The sequence below is a fragment of the Cucumis sativus genome, chromosome 4 (assembly GCF_000004075.3).
Source record: "Cucumis sativus cultivar 9930 chromosome 4, Cucumber_9930_V3, whole genome shotgun sequence".
Classification (NCBI taxonomy): Eukaryota; Viridiplantae; Streptophyta; class Magnoliopsida; order Cucurbitales; family Cucurbitaceae; genus Cucumis; species Cucumis sativus.
Genome location: NC_026658.2, coordinates 15,444,291 through 15,462,159, shown reverse-complemented (window position 1 = coordinate 15,462,159; position 17,869 = coordinate 15,444,291). Strand labels below are relative to the sequence as shown.

Sequence of the window (17,869 nt, the reverse complement as noted above, 5' to 3'; positions counted from 1 at the left end):
GAGACGTCTTGATTATCGCGTTCGTGTTAATCTTTCAATTAGATTAGACCCTTTTGTGTTCTTAGTCTATGAACTTTTGTATTGGTGTCAAAGAGGTATTCAAACATACAAAATAAGGTTTTGTTTTATACTTATTTTATTTTTAAAATTTTATCCGAGTTACTTATCAAGTTCTCAATTGTGTTTTCTACCTCTCAAATAAACACATAAAACTTAACTTGACTGATTTAAAACATTAGTACAGAGTAGATGCAAAATATAAAAACTTATGAATTGAAAGAACTATTTATAAGCTTAATTATCTAAAAACCAACATCTAAGAATTGTTTGAGAAGGTGAGTTATTTATTATAGCTTGTAGGTTATAATTTGTTTACATGATTAGGATAGAGGGTGGGTGGGTAGAGATCAAACCTCATAACTCTATAATAAAAAATCGCCAAGTTTACTTTGACGAGCATCCTATCGTATCATCAATTGAATTATGAAACAAACATTTATTTTAAAAACTAAATGACCTAAACTTTAAAAGATGTATAGAAAAGAACAATCTTTTTAAGTTTGAAATATATTCAATTTTCTGCTGCATAATTCATATATTTTGAAGTAAAGCAACTTATTGCACACATTATTTCATGCAAAAGCTGTTTGAAAAAAACACAAAATTCATGACCAACCAAAATGTAAATATTAAGTTTAAATTACCCATTTGGCCTCGTTACTTTTAAATTTTGATCTTCGGGATTTTAATAATTGTAGTTTGGACAATGGGCAAGTTTGGTCATGTAATTCAAGTCTAAAAGTTTTCAAGATCTTGTGATTTGAATGAGTAAAAAACAGTTTCCAAACCGATGGTGTGAGATTAAAACCATTCACACACTGACACACTGTTTTATATAAAATTAAAAACCACATGAAGGTGAGAGAGATCAAATTAGTTAAACAAGCATATTTAAATCCGTTAAATTTTGGTAAAATATTAGAAGCATAGTTTGTTTACATCGATTAAATTTTAAATGAGAATGAGTTTCAAGCACGTGTACTCTTTGATTTTTACTTATCTAGTTAAAAATATTTTAAGATTATTATGTGAATTCTAACTTAAATTCATTTTGTTCTTTAACTAAGTTCGGAGCGGAAAGAAGGTGTAACTAGTGAAAAAGTTTGAGAAAGTATGTTATTGCATTTGAGGTTGGAGAAAAAATCATTCTAGGAGAATGTAATTTTTTCACATAGCAGATTTTTCTAGTACTTCATTTTTTTTTCTTCAATTGAGAGTCTTTTCATGTTAATTCTTGTGCTTGTACATCATTATTGCTTTATTTTAGTTTCTCTATTATTTTTCTATTTACTCTATGTGGTAAAAGTGAGAGGATTTTCTCAATAAAATTGACATAATATTTGTACTATCAATCTCAAAATAATTTGAATCTCTTACTTCACATATTGTAAAAAAAATAAGATTAAAAATCACTTTTGGTCTCTATACTATGCTGAAGTAACACTTTACTTTGGTTCCTCACTACTACAAATTTGGTCTTACACACGTAAATTTTAATTTCTTGATGGTAATGACAAATGACCATCGATACAATGTTTATCTTGACGGCCACGTCCGTAAAAAAAAGTCATCTTATTTTGTTGAAGAAATACAAAAAAAAGTAAGAAAATGTGGATTATTGATTTTCTTGATAGGTAAAGTTCCCTTGGTTTTGTTGATGGTCTACAAACGTCAATAAAAACTACTTTTTGATAGACAATAAACATCTAACGATAATATATTAGTTTACTGTCAATGCTCATCAAGATAATTAGGTTTTATTTATGGACGAGACGCATAAATGGATGAATTTTCTTGATTTGCAAAGGTCATCATTAAAAAAAATTAATATATTTGTTTTGGATTTCTTGATGAGTTTAGAATTTTCTTGATGCGTCTAGGGTTTCTTGATGGACAAAAACCAAAAAGATCATGGGCAATGTTCATCCACAAAAATGACATCTTGATGGGTATTGCCCATCTAGAAATAAATTTATAGTTCAGGGTTTATGATAATATCTTGAACAAGGCTCGTTAAGAAAAATGATATTTTGATGGAAATTGATCATCAAGAAAAAACTATTTTTCAAGAAGCACAAAATTTAGACCCTCGTTAACTGGCTCAGAAAGCACGATATTCATCAATAATACCCTTAAATATTTACTATTTTTTCCAATTATTACTTTCTATGCATCAATAGTACAATATTATTTTTTAAAAGTTAACTAATGTAATTATAATTAGATTGAAATAGGTGAATTTATCAAAATTAAATTAGTTATTATGTTCAACTTTATTTAGCTTAACTGACATCTGTATCTAATGTGAACATTTGTACATCAAAAGGCCAATTTTGTAGTAGTGCCTAAAATTATTTTATAACAATTTAGTTCCTTATACTTTAGATTTCGTAAATAAATTTTCTCTAAAATTTAGTATCTAATAATTTAATCTTTTGTATCCTCGTACTAATTTCAAATTTGTAATAATTTAGTCTCGAAAACAAAAAAAAAATATTATCAAAATTAGAGGTCAATTTTTATTAGTTTATGATGTCATATATATAGTAGAAAAAGGTCGAGTCTCTAATTAATTTTGTTGACAAAAAAAGAAAAAACTTATTGTATTTTAACACTAATTTCTACTGGACTAAATTGTCATAAAAATATATAGAGAGACCAAATTGTTTAATTAAAGTTTATAAACTAAAATCTATTGTAAAATTGAGGAACCAAACTGTGACTACGAGTATATATTTTTTAAATATAATAATAATAAAAAATTAATTAGAAAATTAGAAATAAAAATGAGAAATAAAATATGGAAATAAAATAAAGGAAGAAATTGAAAGAAATTGGAGAATTATGGATGGGTCCATCTTTATTGATTTTTCCCATCATGTAACTTATATTCTTGAAAACCAACCAAAAGTTACTTTATACGCAATTTGATAAGTAGGACGTGGTATTACTTAGACATCAAAAAAATTGTTTAGAGATAAGAAGTGAGTTATTGTTGTTTTAAGTTATTATAGTTTGATTAAAATAGTTTGTATTATTTTGTATATATTATTTTAGTATGGATTATGAAAATATGAGTTAAGGTGTGTAAACTATTTTAGTTTGATAAAGAAATAATTAACACGAAAACAAATAATAAAAAAAATGATGAATGTCAAATACTAAAAACTATAGCAAATAATAAATAATGTAGCAAATTGAAAGTTTTGAAATAGTAATTACGGTAGCTAATTTGAGACTTTTAAATAGTATTTACTACAGTAAGATGTGGTTATTATAGTTTTAATAATCTTTATCCCAAACGACTCCTAAGGATGTATGGTTTCTTGACACATAATAAATGAGGCGACCTTATTTGGACATTATACGTAGGCGTTACACCATAATTATTATTTATTTATAATAAATTATTTTTAAGATCTAAAAGTTAATTTTTACCCCAAAAAAATTAAAATAATTAGTGAAACAATTTTCCAAAATTGCAAATTTTCCATGTCATGGTTTTGATTTTTCAGTTTTCAATAATTTTAAGATAAATAAAAAACATTTGATTGAAAGAAACATTAACCAGAGATAAATAAATTTACATCGCATTTTCAAATATATTAAAAACTTAAACTATATACAAAATATAGCCAAATCTATTCGATTATCTATAGCTCAATTAAGTCTTTTGTTATATTTGATAAATAGTTTCAAAACTTTTGCTATACACGAGAATTCCTCTGAATTTATTGGAATGCTGTGACAATTAGTTTTTTTTTTCTTTTCTTTTGAATGAAGTGTGACAATTAGTTTATAATGTATTTGGATGCCATTGTTCATCTAAGAAAAATTTGATAATTGTCTTAAAAAACAAAAAAGGAAAAAAAAAGAAACAATTTTCTTTTCGAGCACTGGTTTGTGGTTTTTATATATATATATATATATATATATATATATATATATATAAATAAATGAGGTTGTTTCATAAAATTTGTTTTGTGGTTTTTTAAAAAATAGAACAAAATCCAAAAATATTTGCACCGTATAAAACAATTTTAAAAAATAAAAAATCTTACAAATTCACAACATAAAATAACAAAAAATATCCTCACGATTAATTAGTCACACATGACACATGCGTCAAAAAATGATTTTGTACTTAGTCTAAACAATCTCGTACCCATACTCTTATACCTAGTTTAAATGATATCGTACTCAGTCTAAACGATCACGTAGCAAGTCTGAATGATCTCGTACCAAGTCTAATCGATTCGGTACCAAGGCAAAACGATAATGTATCTTGTATAAACGATCATGTATCTAGTCTAAACGATCTATTAGTGATAGTGGTTTATCTCTTTCTATATGAAATAGACAACTGATTGTTTATATATTGGTATACAATTGTTTAGATCATATACCAATATCATTTATATCTTGAAACAAGAAGAAAGAAAGAATATGAGAAATGAAGAAGGAAGAAATTTTGGAGGAGGAAATAAATAAATCGCAACAATAAGCAAAAATATGAAGAATGAGAAATAATAATATGAAGAAGATAATAGTAAATGACAAATAATAAGAAAAAAAGAAGTAAAAAATCATCCGACAATAATCAAAATTCAATCATGATAAATATGAAATTTATATAAAAAAAAAAGTAATTGGCTTCATACAGTGGCAAATCCAGAAATTTTGTATACGGAACATCGGACACTGTGTAATAAACATACTAAAAATTGTTTAAAAAATATCTCGACATTTTACTGATGCTTCAATTACATTAACTATATTTGTAGAAATAAAGGACCGACAATTTCCACGTGATTTTTTGTAATGTAAATATGTAGATTTAAAAATTGCATCAAAAAGTAAAAAGTAAAAAGAAATAATAATATTTTTTTATAGAATATTGTTGAGAGTTGAAGTTTGGACCATCCTAGCATTTTTTTTTCTAAATATTTGTTAGATAATAAATGAGAATTAGTAAATAAGGTAGGGTTTTATCTTTTTTTTAAAAATTATTCCTTCTAAGAAATCAAATTATATTGAGAAAAGCATTTGGGTAAGAAAATTATTGATATGTAGAATAAAACTTTTAGAAAATCATTTGGGGTGGTATTTGAAATAAAACTATTGTGGTTTTGTGGGCCACAACCACTACACCAAAATCAAATTTTAGTTAAAATAAAATATTATTTAATATAAATTGTAATCTGACATTTCAAATTTAGTATCAAAATACAAAAACGAAGAATGTGAGGAGACATAGATCTGTCCCTGGCTTTATAAGCTTATAAACGAAAGTAAAAACTCAAGAACTTAAGATATTGTTTAGGCTTATAAACCGAGTCAAGCCAAGTTTCAATGACCAAACTTATTTGCTCAACTTTTTAGGCTTGACTCACTTGATTAAAATTTGACTAGACGTCGAGTTGAGCTTGAATTCACCTTATATTAGTGGATTAAATATGTTATTTAAAAACGTACATGTATAATTTTATCAATAACATTGTGATATATATCATGCATAAAGGTTTATTGGGTATTTCATTTTTCACAATTTTAATTGATTAGGTTTTACTTCAAAAAATTACGTCAACTAAAATCTATTATATATCCGAATACATTTTTCAAAAGAATATCATTAAAAAGTTTTTATCATTTTTATGATATAAAATACATTTGGATTGGCCTATAGATAAAAGAAAATGCTTATGAATTTATAACAAGTAATCACAAAATTTTATTTGGCATGGTGAACAATAAATGAAAAAATCAAACGTGAATACGTCTGCTTGGGCATTAAATATGTTTTGTGTATTATAAATAGGTACACTTTGTATGTTTGGATATTGCATTCAAATTCAATTGAATTAGCAAACAAATCTTTCTCATTACCTTAATTAGGATCAAGAAATATGAAGGGCTCCCTCTTTCTTTGTCTAGTTCTTGTGTTTATAAGTTGTTTGAAGAAGGATGTTGTTAGCCAAAAGTACCTTAATTTTGATAAGAATTACGTTGTTACGTCTAGTCAAGATCATGTTCTTCGATTAAACGGTGGTACAGAAGCTCAACTCACTCTCGATCAAGCTGGAGGTCTCTTTAATTTTTGTTTTAATACATGTTTAAAATTTTCTTATAATTCCATTAAATCTCTTAAAATAGATATATTATATTGTTATCAATATAATTAGTATAGGTATATGTTTTGTCACTGTAGACTATAAACTTAACGTTAGAAGTTCTTCAAATCATACTGACTAAATTTGTAATTTAATATCTTTTAAAGAAAACAAAACAAAATAAGGATTTAAATTCTAAAACTACGTGTTTGAAAATTAAACTTATAAACACTCTTTCTACCGTAGATTAGAAAAATTATTAAAAATTAGTTTTAATTTTAGAATTGGACACAGAATTGACCATTTATATTAAAAAAATATGCAAATTAGATTAAGAAAACAAGAGAAAATACTAAATTTTTAGGGGTTCTTCAAAATTATGTTTAACATTTAGTTAGTGAGATCAAAACAAATCCTTTTCTCTACTTCTCTTGATATATTGTCCACCTCTAAAAATAATTTTATTTTACATAGGCATAATTGTAATTATTAAAGTAATCTCATTTTTCTTAAATAAAAAATAAATAAACAAGTAATTGAATATGAGTTAATAGGAAATAATTAATTAATTTAAATAGGAAATGTATAATGAATTAAATGTGTGTGTTATATTTTGGTGGGCATGGCATTAACAAAACAAAGGTGGTGCTTTCCAATCACTGCTTAAGTATGGTTCGGGATATTTTGAGATGCAAATAAAGCTTCCTTCCAACCATTCTCCCGGAGTTGTTACTACATTCTATGTAAGATCACATTTCTTAACGTGTTCATATGTTTATTAATTAAAAAGTACTAATGAATGATATGATTGTTGGAGTGCAGTTACATTCAGATATAGGAAGCGATAATGTTCATGATGAGATAGACTTTGAGTTTCTAGGAACAGATGGTCCATCATATATATTACAAACCAACGTTTTTGCTGATGATGTTGGAGGAAGAGAGGAAAGACTTCACTTATGGTTTGATCCCACCCTAGCTTTTCACAACTATGGAATTCTTTGGAACTCTCATCAAATTGTGTAAGTTTACTAACGGCTTATATATACAAATCACATATAAAAATATCGACGAAAACACTAACATGTGTTGTTGTTACTCCCTGAATTATTTCAGGTTCTTTGTAGACCAAGTTCCAATAAGGGTATTTAAAAACCTAACATCGATCGGGGGGAGATACCCATCACAAGGAATGTTGGTTCAAGGAAGCATATGGAATGGAGAAGGATGGGCATCGAATGGAAGAAAAGTAGATTGGTCACAAGCTCCATTTCAAGCAAATTACAAAAGCTTTGGTATTCTTGGTTGCCAAATTGGGAACCAATGTGACTCACAAACACTTCCATGGAATAATCAAGATAAGTGGGAATTGAATCCCAAACAACAAAGTGATTATGAGAATGTGAAGAGAAAATATGTATACGATACCTATTGTTTATCTCCTAGAGGAAAAAACTACAGAGAGTGTCACCCTTGAACGAAAATTAATTCAAGAATTAAATTATCATTTGTGAGAAAGGCTTTAATTTGTAAACAAATGTTTTAGATATATTTTATCAATAAGTTGGTTTTGTATGTACGAGTATATTGTCATATCTATTTAAAATCTCAACGTAGAAAGATTGAATAGCAATATACAAAAAGAATAACCTTCTCTTTTGTGACTTTGTGCATATTAAAGAGGCCAAAATTACATGGGTTTTTTCGATAATTGTAATTGATGATAATTTTAAAAATAATAATTAAGTATATAACAACGTTAAAAAAGAAAAAGAGGGATAAACTCTTATGTACTATTTGCTTAATTTTCTATCTGTTGGTAGAGTTTAAATATAAATCTCTCTTAACCAACTCTTCTATGTTAAACAATTGTGCTTAATTTCCTTTAATTTCTAATGCATGTTTAAACACATTTGAACTTTCATGCCCAAATATCAAAATAATATACTATTACTATTATTTCACTATCAATTTTTGGTTCAAATTGTGAAAATATTTTTAAAACCTTTTTTACAAAAATAAACACAAATTAATATTTATAAACTAACACCTTGAAAATAAAAAATGGAATGAAAACAAATAAGCTAGCTTAATAGATTTTACCGTTAACTATTTTAGTTGACTACGTCAAGTTGGATTTTATTTTTATTTTTCTTAAAAATATAAAAAGTTAAAGTTCAAATCATATAATCAACATGTCATTCAATATCTAAATTAACACGTAAACAATATAGCAGACATTTCAACAAAATGAACTAACTCAAACGACATAGTATTTGTTACCTTTGTTCGATTCTTCCACCCACTATTTAATTCAATGCCTATGTATAAAAAAAGTAGTATTTTTGAGAACTAATATAGAAAAATACAAACCATTTGGCATCACTCAACAATTTGGTTTAAAATAAACTAAAAAAATGAAAAAATAAACTTGGAGGTATCTGTAGCGGAAGATTAACGCCGTCAAACTCTTTTTTCCATTTCTTATAATAACGACCGCAAACGGTCGCCAAGCTGCAGAGAACACATTCGCGCGGAAAGATTAATCGGCTGTTGACCGTCGCCGGAGGAACAAGCAGACTACTCCGACGCCATGTCAACCTTCGCCGGAACGCCTCCTTCTCCCTTCGACGATGCCACCAACGGATTCGAACCTCGCCTCGCTTCTCAAAGATTTGAAACCTTTTCAACTTTCGAAGCCGAGTCCGCCGACGACTCCTCACCGATCTTCGGAAATCTGCCGTACGACCAGGGAGACGGCGTTGAGCCGACTCCGCCTACTAATTTCTCGGCGGGTGGAGGATTCTCGAGTTTCTCGTCGCAGCAGAACGGGAAGGGTTTTGATGGCGGTTTTGGCGAATCGGACGGCCCGATCCTCTCGTCGCCGACGGCGATGGAACCGGAGGAAGGATTTCCTTTGAGAGAGTGGCGGAGGTGAGAAAACTGTTGAACTACTTGGGGATTGTAAGATTGTTGGTATAAGATTTTTTGGAATCAAAATCTGGTAGTTGTTAGCTCTTACTGAGATGATCAAATCCTTGTGTTTATGAACTGAATTAAATTTTTGCGATCATCCGATGGATGAAACTATGCGTAATTTTTGTGCATTCAAGAAATTCTAACCCTCTTTTACTTGCTGCTTTTGTGTCAAAAGCTTACCTCTCAGGTTGATAATCATTTTGGGTCGTTTCATTTGGTTTTTTGGTTTTGAAAATTGCTTGGTCTAATTGAAAGAGTTGAATCCAAATAGTCAAATTCTAAAAATAAAAACAGATTTTAAGAAACTATTTTTCTTCAAGAACTTGGCTGTATTTTAAATAGTGAGCACTAAAAAAGTGTTCACTATTTAAAAACTTAGCTTAATTTTCAAAATCTAAGAATGAAATTATTACCAAATCGATCTTAGACTTTTAGTTTTTGGATTCTGAAAATTATACTTACTTTCTTAGAATTTTTTTTACCGTGGTTTTCATTTTTCTGAACTAAATACTAGAATTATTAGTAAAATTTCAAAAACTAAAAACAACTTTTCCAATTTTCAAAATTGTGGTTTGGTTTTGAAACACTCCTAAGAGGTGGTAGCAATTCTATGTTTAACTTTTATAAACCAAAAACTAGATGACTATCAAACAAATTTTAAGACTTGTTTGAATCAACTTTCTAAGTGCTTGAAAACTCCTTTTTTTTATACTTAAAAATTGAAGCACTTGAAAAGTCAACCTAAACTATCCATATGTTTAGTATTACCGTGGTTCTCTTCTAATAAGTTACCACTTAATCTAAAATCTTGAGTTGATGGGTTATGATAAATTTAATTATATAATGGTTTAACGTGAATCGTAGCTGTGAATGGCAGATTGAATGCAATTCGATTGGAAGAAAAGGAGAAGAGAGAGATGGAGCTGTTGGAAGAGATAATTGATGAGGCTGATCAGTATAAAATTGAATTCTACAGAAGGCGAAAGCTTGCTCTTGATCATAGCAAAGCTACTAATAGGGATAAGGAGAAGGTGAGAATGTCTAAACTCATTCAATTTCTTTCATTATAAACTGAAAACTTCACTTTATCTTCTTTAAACATAGAATGAAGAATCATGAACTAAAGTGATTTTGTGGAATGTTGAGTGATTTGGCTTCTGAATCTACAATTAACGGTTGTTGAATTGAATGTTGAAATTAAGTATGCTGCTTCTTTAGATTCTAACCTTTCTTGTGGTTGAGATTTCGATTTTAGGCTAACTGCAAAAAAGTACTGTCGAGCTATGTCTTTTGTTTTTAAAAATAACTTTACTCTTTTAAAAATTGTCATATCATCTTTAATCAAGATGCCATATTATCTTTAACCTTTCATAAATGTTTCAAAACTATCTTTCGAGTAGAAATCTTTTAGATTTTTTTTCTGTTGAGGTTGAAAACTGAAATAAGTGCGTTGGTGATTTGGAACGACGTGGGGTATTTGTGTCATAAGATCTTCGTTCCAAGTTCCAATTTTCAGTGAATAGTCTAAAGATTTCTACTCCAAATGAAAGGACAAGGATAATGTTTAAACTTTCAAAAGAATGTGGACATTTTGTAAACGAAAGACAGAGTTTTTCAATATTTCTTTCATAATCTAGCCTAGGTTTTAAACTCTACGATATGTTCTCAACACTCCCTCATGCGTACACAATTGGATGTTGATTTGATTGATGAGACCCATCATCATTTGACTCTCAATATCAAATGGGATAAATAATTAGATATTTGAACTCAAGATTCGCTTTTCTGATATCGTAGTTAAATCACTACTAGGTCCAAAGAGACTTAAGTAAATCAGGATATTAACATTATTGTTGTGAGGTTTTACCACATCAAATGTATTTATGTGGCCATTTGAGCCTAATATTTGTTAGAATCCTTCTTATTGGAAAACAAGTAGGCTCATTAAATTAAGCAAAAGGTAAAACCATTGGATTCTAACCTTTTCTTAGTCCTAATTATTTTTCTCTCTTACCATAATTTGATCTTAAAATGACAGCAATATCTAGCAAACCAAGAGAAGTTCCATGCTGAAGCTGATAAGAACTATTGGAAGGCAATTGCAGAACTAATCCCCAATGAGGTACCAACCATTGAACAAAGGGGAAAGAAAGACAAGGAAAAGAAGCCTGCTATTGTTGTTATTCAAGGTCCGAAGCCCGGGAAGCCAACCGATCTCTCGAGAATGCGTCAAATACATCTGAAACTCAAACACAATACCCCTCTTCACATGAAGCCTAAACCCCCACCAGCAGAACCTAAAGCCGAATCGAAAAAGGATTCTTCTGCAGCTGGGGCAACTCTGGCTGCAGGTTCGGGTTCGGCAGCTTCAAGAACTGCTGCTGTTGCTACTTCTGAGGGTAGAACTGTTGGCTGAAATTGGCTGGTATATATATTTTATACTCACTGTTTTGGATGTTTAGGTAAAAAAGAAACTAGCTATTGTGTCATGGATTTTGATGTTTAATGATAGTAAGTTATAGTAAATAGTAAATAAATCACTTGAGAAATCTAGCAGTATATGTAGGTAAAGCCATAAAAAAGCTACAAAAGTCCTAATGAGGGCTTTGGTTCTGGTGGATATTTTATGGTTTTGACTGCTTAAGTTTCTGTTGTTTTGTGAATATTTATGATGATTTTGTGATATAGATTATACAACCCAATGGAGTAAGTGTTTAGTGCATTTGTAAATATTGTAGAAGTTGGAAGTTGGAAGATTTATGAGATAGAGACAAGTCATTTTGATGTGTCTTTGTTTTGGGTTTAATTTTTTTTATATTAGAAATCATGTTTATTTACTAACATTTTCTTGTTCTTTTTTAAACAATAGAAAAGAGACTAAAGTTTTTTAAATTTTAAATCTTATTAATATTGAACTAAATTCTGTTTTAGAAAAGGAAAAAACTTTAACAAGCAAAAAGTACCTGAATGTTTGATATTTAAAAAAGAAAAAGAAATGTGAAAAACAATTTTACTTGGTAAACTTTTTGTTCAGATAACAATTTAGTCAATAAATTTTTCTTCGAAATAATAAAAAGATTCAATATTGCTGTCTATTGGTTTTTCTGTAAGTCTCTAATTAGTGTTTTCGTATACATAATTAGTAACCCATCATGTGTTGGTTATGTGGTAAGAAGGAACAGTTTCAATAACTAACTAAGAAAGTCATATATTCAATTTATGGTGATCACTTATCGAGGGCTAGTGAGATTAGTCTAGCCTGAACAACAACAATTATAATATATATAGATTTTGCTAAATTTGTAATTTTTTTAAGAATATTGTCGAATATGTTAATATTTTGAATCTAATTGCTATATTTACAAATATTTCAAATTGATTATGATTACAAACTAAAACTAAAGTACATTCAATCTTTTTAACAAAAGTAAAATTATGTAACATTGGTTGGACATTTGAAGAAGTCATACCATGGAGATTCCTTACAACATAGCAAAACAATATCATTGTCATAAGAAGGATCTCTTCAAATTCCTTAATTAGAATACAATTTCTTCTCTTAAATCATGTAGAAGATCCATACAATTACTATAACACTAATTATACATAACTACAATGTTTTTGCTTCCCTAATACCAACTCTCCTTAGAATGTATTCATGAGTTATACTGCAAAAAATTAGCAGTTGGAAGAACCTGGTAATGTTTTGCAAAGGAGCTTCCTATGACGAGACCATCTCTGTGGAAAGCTCGTTATCTTCAGTCTCGCTCTCATCCAGACGAATAGAATTACTCCATGCACTTGGTGCAGAACTGCCATTGCTGCTTGTAGCAAGGGGAGAGTCTGAAACTCCAGTCGTCCCAGCTTTTGTGGACCTTGAACTGCCATTGTTCATGGAGGAAGTCTGAGTTTTTGTAATCACTGGGCGTACTTTACCTGAAATGCTTCGTGTTATATCCTGTAGAAGAAGAAGAATTCACATCAAATTACAGATTGCAGCTTTGAAACGAGTTGTCATAATTGAGTACTGCGATGCTACATTGAACATTTGGATAGATAGGAGAAAACCGGTTGCCTAACGACTTTACTTGAATACAATCTGTTCTATAGGTTAAACTGGTTGCCTATGATTAAGCTTGAGAAAATCATTTGGATGTAAATTAAGTGGGAAAAAATTATGTTTAACCATATCAAATGAAATGGAAAGGAGAAGGGGATGCATACCATATGCCTCAAAGCCATATCTAATGATTTGTTTGAAAGTGTCCTTCCAAAGCCAGGGATGTCAGCAGAGGACTTGCTGGACGGATCACCAATGCTCGGGCGGTAGTCACCTTGCTTCGGAGGAACAAGCTTTCTCATGTTCACTACCCTTTCCACCATCTTTGTTCCCATGACCACAGGGCTAACCTCATTATCATCAGGGCAACGTATTCTTGGCTTGAATGGAAATACTTTGCCACTGTTATATGCACTGCTTCCATTTGAGGCAAATTGCTTCGAAGGAGAGTTTGGTTTCTGCCTAGTTTTCCCATTAGACATAGTCCTACCGGATGATGATTTAGCACTACTGGCCACAATTGGCCTCCCCTTGGTCGTTGAAGCCGGCCTTTCGGGCATTGGACTTGCAGCTTCATCAAGTGTGAACTTTGGCGCCTCGGAAGGTTTTGAAGGTCTGGTTTTAATGGATGGAAAGGTCCCCCTTGAAGGTCTTGGATTACTAGAACTTCTAGCATTAGATTTTGAGGTCGAAGATGACCGGCCATTGGGACGTGATGTGATAGACGAACATGTTGGCTTTGATGGACAGCGATTAGGTGTTGCTGACCTTGATGTTTGCTTTGTAGTTGTCACGGATTTTTCAGTTGGTGTTGATGACTGAGCAGTAGTTTTTGCAGGCGTTGAAGATCTCACGGGAGGGGCTGAAGCTTTGGTGTTGACTCGTGAAGTTGGTGTGGCTGATCTTGAAGGCTTTGTAGTTTTAGTTAATGTTTGGCGTGAGGTTGGTGTCGCAGATCTTGAAGCAGTAGCTGAAGAAGCCTTTGACGATGGCTTTTTATTGGAAGCACATGAAGAATTCAGTTGTCCAGATTGCAAATTCGGATGCTTGGACGCAATGTTACTCACCGAGTTGCACTCTTCCTGGATGTTTACTAGCTGCAACCCAAAAAGGAGTAAAGGATATATGAAATGTAAATTAGAAAATTGGGTTGCAAATTTTACAGCCTTGATCCTACAAGACATCCCCAAAGAAAATATTGTGAAATCTGATTTTCCTATCACCATATGCCCGCATGAGTATTCATTTTTGAGTTATTCATTCGGTTTGTCCAATTTGTTGAGAGCTCTTACCCTAGGTTTCAGAGCAGTGGAACGAGAATTCATCATATCATTTTTATTGGTTGTATTTTTCTGTGATTCTGTCTCCATTGATGGAAAGAGTGGGGTGCCAGGTGGTGTGAGGAGCCTGAGAAACAGTAGAGATTAATTACAATAAATAGTTAATTTCACAGCAAAGGAACATTCTTAAAGTATTATAATTCAAATAAGGGATTAACACCGAGTTTATACTAATTGTGTCCATATCAACAATAATAGCCAAACATTGGCCCCATCTACAACGAGATCATTGAAGGGATCTATTTATCTAATCCATTGCAAGCGTTAGGGTAGGTGGGGTTCTCGAATCACGAAATCAATATAGTTATAAAGAAGAAAGTTATTGTTTCCTTGCACATGAAAAAGTACACTTAGAGCATTTACCCATTCAAAATTATCTAACCTAAAGTTAAAAAGGAGTTGATGATAATTTTGTTGAAATTAGCAAAGAAATTCAAATATCACTTTATTTTAAACGTTCAAGGTTTTTTTTTCCTAAAAAACGAAGCAGTTGAAGAAATCGATTATCCCATGAAAAACTTTAAATAAAGTTAAAGGGAAGTACACAATATATGTGAAAAAAAGGCAAAGGTAAAAGAGCTCTGTTTTATTCTTCATAAAAAAAAGAAGAAGAAGAAAGGGAAATGATAACGTTGAGGAACAAAATGACTTTCATGTGTCGTCTTTTGGACTTTTCAAATATTTCATTCCGCTTTAATGGGTTAAATAAAAGGGAATCTCGCAGACAAAGACGACGTATTAGAACCACATGTAGAAGAAGAAAACAAGAACCAGACGCATTATTTAGGTTCTTGTAGGACCAGAAAACTCAAGTGAGGTACTGTTTACATCCCTAATGCTACATGAATTCTTGAAGTAATTTGAAAAAAGCATTTGTTAATGAACAACACGCTACCCTACTGTACCAATCAATGCTACTCTTAGATTGGAAACAAACTTCATATACAACAAATTGAACATGAAATCCACTTCATCACTGAGACATGAAATTGGAGCAAATTTAATTTACTTACCAGTCGTAATCAGATTTTTCATTTTCTGAATCCAAAAAATCCTCCGTTCTGATCTTCCGCGGTGGAACAGGTGATACAACATTCTTGGAGACAGGTGAACATCCACCATTATTATTAGCTTCTGCAGTTTACGGATCAGAAAATGCCAAAAATCGTATCAAAATCTCCTACAAAGCTGGTTGAAGAGAAACTTCGAAAAAATTTCTAAAACTGCAGGAAGGAAAAACGACTGACCGGAAAGGGAAAACGAAACGGTTTCTAAATTAGGATCAAGATCCTCCGAGCAGCTCCGATGCAGTAGATTGTCATTATCCATCTCCTTCTCAACCGTTCGCATATCGAGCAACATTACGACCTCTCCCTCCGTGTCGTTAGTGAACATTCCAGGGATTCTAACTAATAACAGTACGATTCAGTCGATGCTTTCTCCGAAACTCAAGTCCGAATCTGAGCGTTTGATCAAAAATAGCCAAAAAGAAAAACCGGTCAAAACTGAAATGGACACTACACAGAAACTTGGCTCCTCTTTTGTACATTGAGGAGACGAAGAGATCTGAGTAAAAGTCAAGAGGTGAAACAAAAGTAGTTGAGATGAGAGATAGGGAGAGTGTTTACCATGGGTGGCCGGCGGCAACGTTGGAGTGGAGATTGGATGAGGGAAATGGGAATGGAATGATGAGATATTGTTGAGAAGTGGTTTTGGGAATCTTGTTGAGTTGTGTTTGCTTGGGGGAATGGCAGAGTTTTTGAAGTATCTCACTAACTCAGCACTCCGCGGCTTCGTCCCCATGTGGCCGTTCAGATTATTTTTTAAAATAATATTATATTTTTTGTTTTTGTTTTTGTTTACAATATATAATTTTTATTAAAATGGAAATAAATAAAAGAGGTGATTTTGAATTAGTTGGGTACATCTATGTGGAGCCCTATTAACAATCTCCACATTCATATTTCTATAAATTTTACACCAAAACACCTAATATCCACAGGAAACATAAACAACAATGTTACCAACACAACATGATTTGGACTAAAAGTAACTCCTTATTTCCAAATTTGTCTTCAAAAAAGGAAGTTGACTAGCCCACGCTAGCGTATGCGAGACCTCATAAGATGCCTAATGGAAACATGCCTTCGTTAACCCAAGGGACCATCTTAGGCCTAAAATACTGTTAAAAGAAGATGCTCGACCACGACCTTGACCTTAACAAAATACCACATGAACTATGCTCTAGTCTAGTAAAAGAAAATTCTCAATGCAACTCCAAAACCTAAGAGGAAAGGTCTAGGTCAACTACACATATAAATATGTCACCATAGCTCAACCAGGGAAAAATGTCTTATTTGATCTTTAACTCTCCACTTGCTACATACTTACACTTTTTGACCTAAGTATCGAAGCATGTATGGCAAGTATCACATTGGTTTACAAATCTGTATCTTACATATCACATAATCCCTAGATTATAAACTTTTTGTTATTGTCTCTTACGTAGCCAAGTGTATTTTTCCTTACCCATATTTTGGAATCAACAATTGATGCCATATGTGAGGAGGAAAAAAAATTATGCACAAAGTTTTCAGTCGAATTTTTTAAGGATGAGCAGAAGAATGACAAGTACTAGTCGAGACAAAGATGACTTTAACCAAGATGGTCACTCATGAAGGATATATACGAGATAAAGTGCCTCCTCGACTACAACCACATGAAGGTTTTCCTAAGGAGATGATCGAAGCTTTGGAAAAAGGAGTGGAAGAATTAGACCAAGTAACCCATAACCAAATAATAAAACTTTTGGAGGCACAAATTGAAGAGGGTGAAGCAAAAAATTAAGGAATAACGTGAAAAAACAAACAAAGTTGAAACATAATAGGTTTATTTGGTCGAGGATGACCTTTGGATTTTTAAGGAAGGGGAGGCCAAATTAATTAAAAGGGACTTCCCAATTTTGTAAAAGAGAGAAAGAATGATCAATTCTCGAACCAAGAGGAAGAGATCGAGCCAACCAAGGAACCTAATTGACAGAATCGTTAGAGTTCATTTCCTCTCACATTAGATGATAAAGAAATGAGTTGAAGATACTTTAGCTTTTCTAAAAATAATAATTGATATCAATTTTTATCAATATTTTTATGAACATTTTATGTAAAATTGAAACATTAACATTTCCGTGGACAACATTCTAAATTTTATTCTCCTCATTTGTTGAGTTAAAGTGTCATTTTAGTCTTTATACCTTAAGTTTATTAAACTTAGTCACTATAACCGTCTAAGTTTAGTCCATACCCTTACATTATATCTTAAAT

The 17,869-nt window shown here is 31.2% G+C and overlaps 3 protein-coding genes across 3 annotated transcripts; 2 read left to right on the top strand and 1 right to left on the bottom strand.

Annotated features, from left to right (window-relative positions):
• The first annotated feature begins 5,966 nt into the window (after nucleotides 1-5,966).
• On the top strand, nucleotides 5,967-7,647 carry LOC116403429 (xyloglucan endotransglucosylase/hydrolase protein 2-like). Its single transcript, XM_031884571.1, has 4 exons — nucleotides 5,967-6,144; nucleotides 6,813-6,913; nucleotides 6,993-7,192; nucleotides 7,287-7,647. The coding sequence occupies exons 1-4, from the start codon at nucleotides 5,967-5,969 to the stop codon at nucleotides 7,645-7,647; spliced, it is 840 nt and encodes a 279-aa protein (XP_031740431.1).
• Nucleotides 7,648-8,595: 948 nt separating this feature from the next.
• Nucleotides 8,596-11,939, top strand: LOC101208258 (clathrin light chain 2). Its single transcript, XM_004147837.3, has 3 exons — nucleotides 8,596-9,104; nucleotides 10,027-10,180; nucleotides 11,188-11,939. Exons 1-3 carry the CDS (start codon nucleotides 8,764-8,766, stop codon nucleotides 11,563-11,565), a joined length of 873 nt encoding a protein of 290 aa, XP_004147885.1. The 5' UTR covers nucleotides 8,596-8,763; the 3' UTR covers nucleotides 11,566-11,939.
• A 625-nt stretch (nucleotides 11,940-12,564) lies between these two features.
• On the bottom strand, nucleotides 12,565-16,378 carry LOC101217147 (probable serine/threonine-protein kinase nek3). The gene is made up of 6 exons (XM_004147872.3): nucleotides 16,178-16,378; nucleotides 15,797-16,009; nucleotides 15,563-15,683; nucleotides 14,502-14,616; nucleotides 13,374-14,306; nucleotides 12,565-13,107 (listed from the first exon to the last, which is right to left on the bottom strand). Exons 2-6 carry the CDS (start codon nucleotides 15,942-15,944, stop codon nucleotides 12,871-12,873), a joined length of 1,554 nt encoding a protein of 517 aa, XP_004147920.1. The 5' UTR covers nucleotides 15,945-16,009; nucleotides 16,178-16,378; the 3' UTR covers nucleotides 12,565-12,870.
• Between the last annotated feature and the right edge of the window lie 1,491 nt (nucleotides 16,379-17,869).

Coding starts and splice junctions, on each gene's coding strand:
- LOC101217147 (XM_004147872.3), bottom strand. CDS start 15,944: ATGTTCACTAACGACACGGAGGGAGAGGTCGTAATGTTGCTCGATATG. Junction 14,617..15,562: donor GAAAAATCTGATTACGACTG/GTAAGTAAATTA, acceptor ACTGTTTCTCAG/GCTCCTCACACCACCTGGCA. Junction 13,108..13,373: donor ATATGGCTTTGAGGCATATG/GTATGCATCCCC, acceptor CTTCTTCTACAG/GATATAACACGAAGCATTTC.
- LOC116403429 (XM_031884571.1), top strand. CDS start 5,967: ATGAAGGGCTCCCTCTTTCTTTGTCTAGTTCTTGTGTTTATAAGTTGT. Junction 6,145..6,812: donor CACTCTCGATCAAGCTGGAG/GTCTCTTTAATT, acceptor AACAAAACAAAG/GTGGTGCTTTCCAATCACTG. Junction 7,193..7,286: donor TGGAACTCTCATCAAATTGT/GTAAGTTTACTA, acceptor GAATTATTTCAG/GTTCTTTGTAGACCAAGTTC.
- LOC101208258 (XM_004147837.3), top strand. CDS start 8,764: ATGTCAACCTTCGCCGGAACGCCTCCTTCTCCCTTCGACGATGCCACC. Junction 9,105..10,026: donor CCTTTGAGAGAGTGGCGGAG/GTGAGAAAACTG, acceptor TGTGAATGGCAG/ATTGAATGCAATTCGATTGG. Junction 10,181..11,187: donor CTAATAGGGATAAGGAGAAG/GTGAGAATGTCT, acceptor TTAAAATGACAG/CAATATCTAGCAAACCAAGA.